The sequence below is a fragment of the Xiphophorus maculatus genome, chromosome 8 (assembly GCF_002775205.1).
Source record: "Xiphophorus maculatus strain JP 163 A chromosome 8, X_maculatus-5.0-male, whole genome shotgun sequence".
In the NCBI taxonomy this organism is placed as follows: domain Eukaryota; kingdom Metazoa; phylum Chordata; class Actinopteri; order Cyprinodontiformes; family Poeciliidae; genus Xiphophorus; species Xiphophorus maculatus.
The window spans coordinates 7,176,244-7,189,367 of NC_036450.1; the positions used below are offsets into that span (position 1 = coordinate 7,176,244).

General features: G+C 37.0%; 1 protein-coding gene across 2 annotated transcripts in view; it reads left to right on the forward strand.

Moving 5' to 3' along the window:
- The window catches only part of LOC102235033 (leucine-rich repeat transmembrane neuronal protein 4-like), a 79,025-nt gene that overhangs the window by 34,825 nt on the left and 31,076 nt on the right, over window positions 1-13,124 (forward strand). The window contains exon 2 of one of the 2 annotated variants that reach the window (XR_002753135.1): window positions 178-1,872. Coding sequence is in view for 1 of the 2 variants with exons in the window: in XM_005799677.2 (XP_005799734.1) it covers window positions 178-1,808 (1,631 nt within the window). In the remaining variant the exon portion in view is untranslated. The remainder of the gene's footprint in view (window positions 1-177; window positions 1,873-13,124) is intronic. The other variant, XM_005799677.2, reaches the window with a different exon arrangement.

The following is a 13,124-nucleotide window of genomic DNA, read 5'->3' on the forward strand; positions in this document are numbered from 1 at the left end:
TTTTAAAAACCAAACTGATACTAGAAATAAACAAATTTTGATCAGCTCAACATGATCCAGGATCATGTTTCTCAAAACAATTTAAAACTTTTTTTCAATATTTGTTGCTGTTTTGTCGCCGTCCTACTATTGTTTCTTGATTTTATTAATCCTAATTTTGTTTTTGTTTGCTCACAGGTCCGCTGCTGTGTGATGGAAGGCTGACATGCTTTCTTTTCCCTCTGCTCCTGCTCCTGCGAGCTCCTTTGCTGTTCAGCTTTGGTGAGCGCACGTGCCCCAACAGCTGCCGCTGTGAGGGGAAAACGATCCACTGCGACTCCTCTGGGTTTTTAGAAGTCCCGGAAAACATCTCAGTAGGCTGCCAGGGTCTCTCCCTGCGCTACAATGAACTACATACCCTGCTACCTTACCAATTTGCTCACCTGGGACAGCTTCTTTGGATCTACCTGGACCATAATCAAATTTCAGTCGTTGACAGTCGAGCGTTCCAGGGAGTTCGAAGGCTTAAAGAGTTGATACTGAGCTCCAACCGGATCGCGTCTCTACATAACTCGACATTCCATGGCGTCCCCAACCTTCGTAGCCTTGACTTGTCCTACAACAAACTGGAAATCCTGCAGCCGGGTCAATTCCACGGCTTACGAAAACTACAAAACCTTCACCTGCGCTCAAACGGTCTCTCCAACATCCCGATTCGAGCGTTTTTGGAGTGCAGAAGTTTGGAATTTCTGGATTTGGGCTACAATCGAATCAAGGCTCTCACTCGCACCACCTTCTTGGGATTGCAAAGGCTGATGGAGTTGCATCTAGAGCACAACCAGTTCTCCAGGATCAATTTTTTTCTGTTTCCACGCTTAGCCAATCTGAGATCCCTCTATTTGCAGTGGAATCGCATCAGAGTGGTCAACCAGGGTCTTCCCTGGACTTGGTACACTCTGCAGAAACTGGATCTGTCCGGGAATGAAATTCAGACGCTAGACCCGGCTGTTTTCCACTGCTTACCCAACCTTCAAGTCCTGAACTTGGAATCCAACAAATTGTCCAATGTGTCCCAAGAGGCTGTGACGGCCTGGATCTCACTGACCACTATTAGCCTGGCTGGCAACATATGGGACTGTGGAGCGGGCATTTGCCCCCTTGTTGCCTGGTTGAGAAATTTCCGGGGCAGTAAAGACACCACCATGATCTGCAGCAGCCCCAAGCATCTCCAGGGAGAGAAAATCATGGAGGTCACACGGAACCACGGCATTTGCGAGGAGAATGATTACTTTATGACTGAAACGCCATCACCGATGCCGGAGCTAATCTCTGACGCCACAGCTGAACCAACCTTTGCCTCCACCAGTTGTTCGCCAACGACCCCACCAACCAGCACCTTTGGTCCCCTCCCACCCTTCAGACTTCGACCAATTCCTCATCCAACCTACCCAGGCCACATGAGCAAAGACACTAGAAACACAGCGATTCGCACTCGGCCCACCCTCATATCGCCCCCGGCGATGGAGCACATGGCGCTGCACAAAGTGGTGGTGGGCAGCGTGGCGCTCTTCTTCACCATGTCACTCATCTTGACCATTATCTATGTGCTGTGGCGGCGTTACCCGGGCGCTACGCGGTTGCTGCAGCAGCGGCCAGTGGTGGGACGGAAGCGGCGCAAAAAGAGCCCAGAGCCCGAACAAAACCTCAGCTCCCAACTCCAAGAGTATTACATGAGTTACAACCCCGCTGCCACACCAGAGGCACTGGAGGTGCTTGGCAACGGCACTGGTTCCTGCACTTGCACAATTTCTGGCTCCAGGGAGTGTGAGGTATGACCCATCACCTCAGCCTAAAAATAAAAAGTCTAAATCAAACACAAGGCTCAACAGAGAGGTAAATAATCCACCAAGTATGCCCTGTGAAAAGACACCCTTGAAATTCCACCTTAACATCCTAAATTCCTCACTATTCACACCTTAACCTCAGACGTCGGATGTCTCCAATTATTCCAAAGGTAGAAAAAAACTAAAATTACTGAGCAAAATGAGGTCAGAGAAATACATGCTTGGTGCATGTCAGTAAGTTGGAATATAAGACTGCGTTACAAAAAATATTTTTTGGAAGTTGTTTGTTTTTTCAACTGAATTAGGACTATTTTACACCGCTGAATTCAGAAATAACGCCCATTTTTCTCAATCAGGTTTTTGTTCTGATTTGATTCAGAAAAATCCAAACTACCTGATTACATTTTTGTGACGTTATCAGTCATTTCCATTAATATTTCCCATCCAAAAAAGGCTTTAGCAAAAAAACAAATCGCTTTCTAACAGAGTGTATTAATTTAAACAAAATTGAGTAATAAACACTGATATGGGTAAGTACATGTCAGTTGAAAATTACGTCTTCAGTGTGCAAAATTAAGGAAATGAACTTCCTTTTCTCCGAACGCATGGTATGCTCAGCAGCAGGGAAGTCTCCCTTTAGAGTCCAACAGTAACCAGCACATCATGACTGCATCCCAAATTATGTAGCTTAGCTCAGGAAGTTGACCTGATTGAGCAAAACCGAAGTGATTTTTGGATTCAGCACATCAAAATTACCCTCAAACAGTTGAAAAACCTGAGACAGTTTCTTGGCTGTTGACCAGTAATTTTACTAATTCATTTCTAAAACGTAGACTCGCACAGAGGAATGAATTTCGTTTTTATGACAGTGGCTAAGCTAATGGAAACCCAGAATTCAGTTTCTCAGAAAACTAAGTATAAGAGATGCACGATATTGGATTTTTGGTCGATACCCGATACACCGATATACTAAAACTCTTTTGGACAATTACAGATACCAATACTGATATTTTTTTCCCTATATCTACTTCCTGAAATTATATGGCTTTCTCTACTTAAAATACTGCATTTTGTCAATTTAACCTAATAAGGATTCATGTTTTGACTTAGACGGTGATTGGAAAGTGTGCTGATTTAAACACTCAAGTTAGCCACAAAAGCTAACTGTGAAAAAAGCGCAAGTAACTTTAAAGTAACTTTTGTGGTTTAAAAAGACGGTGCAAAAGCAGGAGCTAATATAATCGTTTTTTCTCTTAGTGCTGAAAAAATCTGCACTGCACCCTATAGTTGGTCAGGGCTCCTTTTGCATAAATTACTCCATCAATGCTCCAAAGGTTTTCTATGGGGCTCGGGTCAGGGTTATTACCATGGTCATTAAACGAGTTATTGGTACCTTTGGCAGTGTGGGCAGATGCCAAGCCCTGCTAGAAAATTTAATCAGCATCTATAAACTTTGACAGCAGTAGAAACCGAGACGTGCCCTAAACGTTTTTTTGCGCTGACTTTGCAGTAAACGACATAAACACTGATGGGATTCTTGAGGAGATTTCTTTTATCCTGCTAAACTTTTACTTCCCAGTAATATTTCCACTATTGCAAGAGTCTGTACATCTAGATTTTTGAACAATGAGTGACTGCTTGCAGAACAGCTGTCGAGTCAGTAGATTTTTCATGAGTTTTTAGACTACAACATGGCTGTAACCATGGTAACAGTAGTGTATCATGGTGATTTGATCATGTATACATGAGCCAGGTTCTGCTGGAAAATGAAATGCATTTCTTTTTGACATCTGAGAAGCAATCCTGGCCTATTTCTCCTTTATGTTTTCTACCACATGTTTTCCTTCCACTCAACTTTCTATTACTCTGCTAAAATACAATGCGCTTCTTTAGCAGTCTTCACTATAATCATGCAAGGCACAACATGTCAATTACATAAAATTTCTCTTGCCAAAATCAGTTTTATTAGTTTATTTTCCTTTTGAACTGAAACTGAACTTTGGGTTTTTTAGCTTTACGCCATATACGCTCAAAATACATAAATCTGTGTATGTTGAAACTTTCTGAACTGAAATTTACTCAAAATAAGTTTTGGTTTAAATTCTAACTTTGAGATGCACCTGTAAATATAGTTGAGCCCAAAGTTATTCAATCTGCCTTACAGATTGTGATTTAAAATTATTTTCAGGCAACTAAAATGTTTTTTTTCTGATGTAATACAGCCCTGAAAATTTAATACTAATATGCAAAATGAGTAGTTTACTTGCTATATTGACATTTTAACAGTGTATTCTCTTTTATTGTGAATGAAAAAATATTTATTTACGTTACAGCAATCAAACGTTACAATCTCGTAATTGCCGACTAGATTTTTGGGAAATGTTTTCTGACCCTGATCTTCATCTCCATGTAAAAAATAATCAGATTTGATTCAGAAATCTACGTTAACGTCGCTGTTAAACATATAAAAACCACCTCAACCTGCTGGAGGTTTGAATAATTTTGGGTTTAGCTGAACGAACACAAACATTTTTAATGTAGTTTAGTTTCAAAAATGTCCTTTTGAAATAATAGCGATCCATAATCTTCTGATTTTTAAAAAGCAGAATAATTGGATACTGTCTGACTGTTTGCTCCCTACTCCACATGAGCATGTGTTTTATTTTTTGCTTTGGTTTATGTGCTGTGTCGCTTACTTTGAAGAAGATGTGTGGACTTTGTGCGTCACTGATGTTCCAAACTTGCATCTTTGGCTGTTTTCTGGGTCCAATTCAGACTTTCCATCCTAAAGTAAACATGCTTGACGGGTTCTTTAAAGAAACGCCTTTAAGTCGTGGAAAACTGGAAATTGGACGAAGTCTGTGTTGTGCAGCCCTAACGAGTGAGCTTAGTGGCTTGGAAGCTCTTTAGGATCAAATGTGCCGTGCAATTTGATCGGTGCAGACTAAACATCAATCTTACAAAGTTTATGTACATTTTCTATAAGTGCAAATGTCATTTGTTTTTGGCTGTAAAGATATTTGAAGTGTTCTTTAACAAAAAAGAGGATTTTTTTTTTTTTTACCAAGTATTAGTTTGACCAAACTTTCACACTCAATTCTTGTTTTTATTATAAACTTTTCACCCTGGGAAAAAGAATGAATCATTAAAGGCTCAAAATAAATGATGCTCTTGCTGATGGAAAGTGTATGTAAACTTTTCACCCGGATTGCGTATCGTCTCTGCAAAAACACAAAGTCTTACCAAGTATTTTTAGTCTAATTTATAGTGCAAATTTCTTTGTACACTTGAAATGAGACAAAACAAACATTAAAGTAGCTTTTTAGAAAAAATATAAAGACTTGTTTTAAGTAAATAATTCATTTTTTCTCTTGCTCTCTTCTCTCTCCTTCCCACCTTTGCCCTGCTTGCTCCATTTATGTCTGTTAAGTTTACTAAATTGTGGAATTTAGTATTTTAGACCAACATTTAGCTTTATACTTTTAATATCGCAGCAAGACGTAGAGAAACTCCAATTAGTTCATTACTTAGCAACCCAGAACAAGAATCAAACATGGAAAACCAACATTTAGCTTGATACTTTTTAGTTTATTACTTTTATAAATTGTGCAGTACTTATTACTTCAAACATTTAGCTATATATTTGTAATATCAGAGCAAGAGCTAGAGAAACTAATGTTAGTTTACTTATAACAAGAAGAACCAACATTTAGCTTTATACAAATCCAGAACTCAACTCAGAACAACTGGAGCCAACATCTAGTTTTATACTTTCTAATCCAGAACAAATTTAAGATTGAGAGAAGTTAGTTTATAAGTTATGGACTTACATGGGGTCCCCATGTAAGAATGAAGCACTTTGTTGCTGAAAATGTCCTATATAAATACAATTACCTTACCTTAATGTTAATGCAGGTTGACAGATTATTTCACTTCTAGCAAGACTTTTTTTTTCCATTTTAGAAGTTAATCTATCTGAAACAAATACCTTTTCATCAACATTAAGGAATTATTTGCTTAAAACAAGTCTATATCTTGCTGAAAAGTTACTTTTAAGCCTTATTTCAAGTGTGCTCAGATATTTGCACTTGAAACTAGATCAAAAATACTTGGTAAGATTTTGTGTTTTTTCATGGTCTTGGTTATACGTCAATTCAAATTGCTGTTATTTTATACAGACTTGGATTTAGAAGCGTTTATCATAAGTTAATGAAATATTGGTGTATTTGCTACCTAAATTTTTCTTTGTGTGAAGTGTTTAGAGCTTCTACTACAATTATGTTTGATTGTTGCACACAGGGGAAAATCCTGCCCTAGATTATATGTAAATGTCCAGCATAAGTGTCTCCACAGATGTCTGGCTGAGGTTATAAAGAGAAATCTGTGATAAGCAGAGAAAAGCAACAAAACACATGGCTCAGACAGAATGTTCTGCACATGATTAGATTGTGTCCACAAGAACAGTCTGACACTCACATAGAGGATATTACATTGAGGCTCCAGTGCATAAACCTCTCATTACAGAGTTGAATGAGCATTTGAAAGTTCAGTGGTGCTTAAACTGAAGACGTCTTTCAACGGTGAAGCAAAAAAAATAAGACAGATTCAGGAAAATAAGCTTTTTTGGGGGCATTTTTTTGTGTTTTATTGGGGTTGTATGGAGAAGAAGATAAATTAGTGGATAATTTTGAAGAGGGTGGAAAAGGGTACATGGATTTTATCTGTTTTTTTGCGTCAAAAAATCTGAAAAGTGCAGTGTGCTTACAAAAATCGATCAAATCCAAGCAGATGTGTTAGAAAAGTATGCAAAAAATGCAAAATATGCCATCATAACCCACTAATACACAATTTACAGCCACTCCATTGTAGCTTTAGTTGCATGTTTAAAGCTGTTTTCTTGCCAGTAGGGGAAATTCTGCCCTCAGTTTCAATTCGTCATCATTAAAACTGAATATAAAATGCTTAAAATTGCTTATTGTTGCTAATTTCTGGAACACTGATGATAGACCCAAAGCCATTTAGCGCCTTTGTAGAACAATAACAGGGTTTTAACATATTTTATTTTCTAAAAATTGAGAGTGTGCAGTTATTTAATAGCATGTGGGATTATGTTTCTCTTTCTGTAGACACTATTAGTTTTTGGCTGCTTTAAGCCTTAATTCTTTACAGCATGTGCAGTAAACAATAATAAAAGTGGCCCAAGAATGCAGCTTTGAGGAATCCCACATAAGAATCAGATTTAGGCTATAGTTCTCATTTTTAAAAAATGTTCAAAAAGTTAGATTTGAATAAAATTGGCTTGGTACCAAAAATTTACCACTACTTCTCTAGAGTATTAGTCAAAATATTTGGATGAATTTTGATCAAAACAGAAGTTTCTGATGTGAGTTTATGAAGTTAATTTACAGTGTAGAGCAAAAAATTACTTTCCGTTCAATATTCAGATGTTTATTGTTGTTGTTTATTTTAATATTTGGAAAAAGATGCAGTGTGGGAAGCTGAAGTACCCGGAGTTACACTGAATTTAAAACATCATGTTGTTAGAAAACAGTTATTTCCCATTTTTTTTGTCTTGTGAATCTAAATGTGATGCAGTGAGCTTTCACTATGTTTTAAAAGAATCAGATTTAGCTCACATATGAGTTTGATTAATCTGTTTATACATATTGCATAAGAAAATTACTTAATCATTTTCTATAAAATAAAAAAAGAACAAGACCGTACATTTTTTGTGGAAATAGTAAAGCTTGAAGATTCGGCTCTGTTTTCAGATGCTGATGCTGTTAAAATGCAGCTACTTTACTCATGTAAGGTGAAATTGATGTTGCATGGAGCTCTATTATGAAATGAATTATGTTTAAACATTTCAAAAACACAGTGATAAAGATAAACATGATGAGACTAGACTTGTTTCAAAGTAGCTGAGTGTTGAATCCTGGATCTCTGAAAGATTTGTGCAGTAAAACCCCCAATTTCTGCTTCAGTCTGTGAAGGAAAAGATTCATGAAAGAAGCCTGTAATCAAGCAATCAGTGCCTGAATCTTCTAGTAAAATAGTGCTTTAAATGCACCGTCCAGGGTAGTTAAAGGGCAAAACAAATGTTAGCTCTGAAAACGGTTACGATGGTTTATGTTTGCACGTTCAACCAGAAGGTTTTCACCTTTTGTGTAAATGTAACGCAGTTTAAATTTTGTTTATATCTGTCTAGCAGGACCTGCATATTTGATTACTTTTTAAAATCCAGATGTATTATCACACATTCTTATTGTGTGCTTTAAAAAAAGCTTATATAGTAAAAACATTAGGACTCCTTGAACAAACTAACCCCAAGATTTTAAATTTGAATCCTCCACTTTTCTTTACAACTTTGTTCTGGGCTGTTAGAGGAAAAACCTCAAGGAAAACTTTAAAGTAACATGAGAAAATACATAATGAAACGTGTATTAATATTAGTTGAGAGCTCAGTATTCTCCAGACCATTTCCTGTGCAATGCTTGATACTTTTCGCCATGAGAGCCAAAATTATGTTGAAATGTTATAAAACAGATTTAAAAATAACATTTGGTGCCTTTTTATTTTATCTGCTCAATAATAAACCAAACAGTTATCAATTGAAAGCAACGAAACAGTTGGATTTTGCAGAAAACACAACGTATCTCGTATAAGACAAACCCACAGTTTCAAATGTTTTGGGTAGATTTATTTTGAGCAAAGACAAAATAAATAAAGATAAATCCGAAAAACGTTAATAACTGAGAATCTATTTCTTGCACCTACTATTTTTTGAAGATGTTGTTTTTCTGTAAAACAAACAAACAAACAAAAAAGCCATAAAAGATGAAAGTGTCCAAAAGGGTCCATTTGCATCAACCAACCAGCTTTAGCCTTCAGGTCAGATGTGCTCCATTCTAGAATGGAGGTCAGAGGTCGCCCAAAATCCTTAATTTTGTGCATCAAACACGTTTCTGACTCTTCAAGTTCGACGCGTGTGCACTTTGAGGTCAGATGCTTGACGAGCCGTTGTTTTCTGTTGCTGGTCTCTTTAATGTAAAAATGATTATTATTATTATTATTTGTACAATGGCGGATGAACCTGAGAGAGAGAATATTATGTGGTGAAATCATAATGGAGGCTCAGATGTCTTTGCTGGACATTTTGTGTTCAGTTTCTATTGAACAAACAACGGTGACAGCTGATAACGGCACAACATGAACAGGAGCCTCTTGCTTTTTTTTCCTTCTCCCTGTTACTTTGAACAATGGTGGATGAAATATTGAGAGAGTGTCTAGGCTTTATTTACTGAAATCAACGGAAAGTCGCCGTCGGGCGTGTTTATTTCAGAGGTGGTGGGAGGTTTGTGAGTTTCACAAGCTAACTGGGCGCTGACGACGGTCGCTATAGGTGCTGTTTTCATCTCACCCAATCCCAGTTTGATGACCAGTACCTGCGTCTCCTGGCAGGACACCAACCACAGGCCACTACACCACATAGCGGAGTCTCTCTGATTGGTTGAATCTCTGCATCCAGTGTCGGACCCTCAAAACGGTTCATTGGTTCAGCGCTAGACGTGCGAAGCTCACCGCGATTCGCCTGCGCATTGAGGCACTCGACGCTCAAATCGCTTTTGGTGTGAACGTCCTCTTCTCTAAGTAAAGGACGGGATCATATGTTAAACGTCCAGTCGCCATGGCGATGCTTGTAACATCAATTATACATTTTCTTCTCCACTTTGCTTTGCAGAAAGATAATTTTATTGATTTAAAATGTTTGGTCTCACTGATAGATTGGTTGATATTTTTTTTTAACAGTATATCTCCATTCAAGGTTTTTATTTTATAGTGCCAACTCTTTTTAATTAAACGTATTGACCAAACCTCTTCAAACCTGATCAAGTGATGACTGAAGTAATGTGAAGAGAGTTTTAGCCTGGTGTGATACTCAGCCATACATACATAGTTTAATGGCAGCTTGTCAGGGGGAAAAAAGTTAATGTTCTGACATTTCAGTAGCAATCAGTGTTGGAGGATTGTCTCTCGCTACATAACCATAAGCCAAATCTCATCTTCTGAATAACATTCCCGTCTTTTTAACATCACTGATGGGTGTCAGAGTCATTGATTCAAAAGCGTTCCACGCCGTTGCTTATTTCAAACCTTAAATAATTGAGAAGCTGGCGCCAGCCTTGTTTAGTTTGATGAAAGTGCCATTTTGCAGGTCTGCACAGCTGGCTTTGTGGCTTTTCATTACGGCTCAGCGTAGCACCATCAGTCCCGGCGGATGGCAATGTGAGGGAACAAAAGCCAGCAGAACACATTTCCCCTGCTGCGGAAAGACTTCTGAGAGGTTCGGAAAGAGACTGACGCACAATGGTGTCTGAGCACAGCGAGAAACAGTTCACTGTTCACTTTCGCTTCATTACTAAAAGATTTTCAGAGCAGGAAGAACACAAACATCCCCCCATAAGCCGCCCTGCAAATCCAGATACGTGTTGCTTTACTGACAGGATGCCGACGTGACCGAAATCCAAAACTTTTTCTAAAATTCACCTCGAGTTGCACAGAGTTGCGTTTAAGCAGCTGCTGTCGGTTTCTATTAAAAGTGGACCAAGAAAGAAAGAAACCAGTGAAAGGATTGATCAGAAAACTTTATTTAACCCACACGGAAATTATGTTGCTGGATGTTTTCAGTTTAAATCTGCAGAACTATTGGATTATGGTTCTCAGAGGAAAGAGTCAGGATGCATAGGACTTTAGTTTGTTGCAAATGCAGCTGCAAATCCAAAACAATGACATTATGGTGGCATAATTACAGAAAGTAATGAAAAATTGGAAGACGGACTAAAATTAATGATGTTCCAGCTAATATAAAAAAAAAAAACTCTAAATGGGATTTTGGCCTTTACTCATAGGAACTCAGGGTTTCAGCATCTTTGCAGTTTTCTGGAAGTTTGTTACAGATTATTGTTGCACAAAAACTGAAAGCTGCACTGAAAGAATTTAGTTGAACCAACTTAATTCAATTGCTTCAATTGGTAACTAATTCAGTTTAGTTAAACCAACTTAATTTATTAAGTAAAATATTTTTTACTTAAAAGTAACATTTTATTAAGTAAAATTTTACTTAGATGATTTCATTAGGTAAAAATAAAACATTTACAACAAACTAATAAAAATGTAAGTACATTTTTATTAATTCAAAATTTACTTAGTGAATGTATTTAAATAAAGAAATTTGCTTACATTTATTTAATAAGTAAATAAATTTACTTAAATGTATTTATTAAATAAATAAATGTATTTAAGTAAATAAATGTACTAAATAAATTAAGTATTTGTAAATTAATAAATTTATTACATTTATTAATAAATACATTTACTTAAGCTAATTTTAAATTAACTTAATCTAAGTTAATTTGATTAAAATAAGTTTAAACTTGAACTAGGACACCTGGATGGTCTAGAAGTTTGATATGATAATGTGAAATAATAATAACAACAATAATAATAATTAAAGAAGATTTTGTTTAGTGCACATTACCCTCATATGCTTATTTCAGTAAGTCAGCTTCAATAAAAAGTATGAACACGTTTGTGAAGCACTTTGAAGGTATTAAAACAGAAAAAAGTGATTTGTCTCGTTGGCTAAAAGCAGTCTTAACCTTCGACCTTTGGCACCATTTGTATTGTCTTAACGGAGAGACCGAATTGGAAGTAACCATCATAAATCAACTTTGTTTTTGACTTCCTGCCAAACAGTCACAATCAGCAGCGCTCCGATTTATTAACATATTCCGTTATCAACACCCACACATTTATTAAAATACAAAATAAGAGAAGTCACAGCTGTGGGTAGGCTGTGCTCCAAAATACTCCACTGCTTGTGTTTACTGCTGCTGAGGGAACATTATGGGACATTAATCTACTTAGCAGTGATACTATTGTTACAGTACCCTTAAGATTTAAAATAACTAATTATTTGTCTTATTTTGTGGTTGGTACTTTTTTGAAAAGGCAAAACCATTCAAATTTTTGTTTTGGGCCAAATCAAGACCATGAATGCCAGAATGTTTTGATAAAACCCATTTAAATCTGAATAAATATCTGTCTAAATAAGAAGTAATTAAAATTAAACATCTTTTCACAGTGTTGAGTTCCTCTAGGATTTTTTTATTGATTTATTTTTTTAACAATAAAATCACAAATTTTGTGAAATATTCTCAAGGAATTTTGCAATATTTACATTTAGCTATGACTTTGTTTATTGTCACATCAATCATAGACTAATAACATGAAGTAAAGCTGAGGCCCGGGTGTTTTGAAAGTACACAATACTGCCCCCTATTGGAGGGAGTTAGTGGTCAGTTAAATCCAATGTTTTCGACCATTTTTAAGGAAAATTTGCAGTTACGCATTAGTGAGAAAATATGAGAATTTCCATAGGTTGATGTAATTTGGCACCTGGAGACTTAAGGGCCACACAAAAAGCTACGGCGGGCCAGATTTGGCCCCCAGGCCTTGAGTTTGCCACATGTGATTTAGATTATACTAAATCACGTCTAAAAACTCGAGAAAAGCTTCACATTTGTCACAATTGGCTAATTTAATTCGAGAAAAATTATGTTTATTCAAATTCTGTGCAAAATTGACTGATATTTCTTATTAAAAAACATTCAATTTGCCACAAAGACATCCAAATGAAACTATAAAGTTTGTAGCTGCAATGTGACAAAATGGGAAACATCTCAAAGGGAAACTTCTGCAAGGCTTTCTCCAAATTGAAGTTAAACCCCTGACAGTATAAATATATGTACATTTCTGTAAGTCAGCCTCAAGTCAATCCTGTCATGGTTGTTTCTTATGAGATAAAAAAGGAGAAGTAGCATTGGCAGTTCACTGTGTCTCTTTGGTGTTCCCTGAAATTCTCTGGAAGACTAAACTGTATCCGTTTTCCCCAAACGGGTTTGCAGAAATCTCCCACAGTGCTCCCTTTGCATGAGCCTCTGGCAAATTTTCCCTTCAGTCCTGTTCCACTTGACAGGCGTTGCTCCAAAAACCATTTAGAGGTAGACTTCCATTTTCTGCTCCTGCTCCCCTCTAACTCATCACAACTATTAGGAGATTAAACGCAGGAAGGCGTACTCAGGAGAAAAAGAAAACACAATATGTTTCACAAAGAGTCTCACACTCCAGGTGCTGCTTATTTCATTTGCTCTCTTTTTCCCCAACTCATTCGCTCTTGAATGGAATCTGAATTGTAAATTCCTCGCTAAAAACGGAGCAAGTTTTTAAGCTTGAGTAATT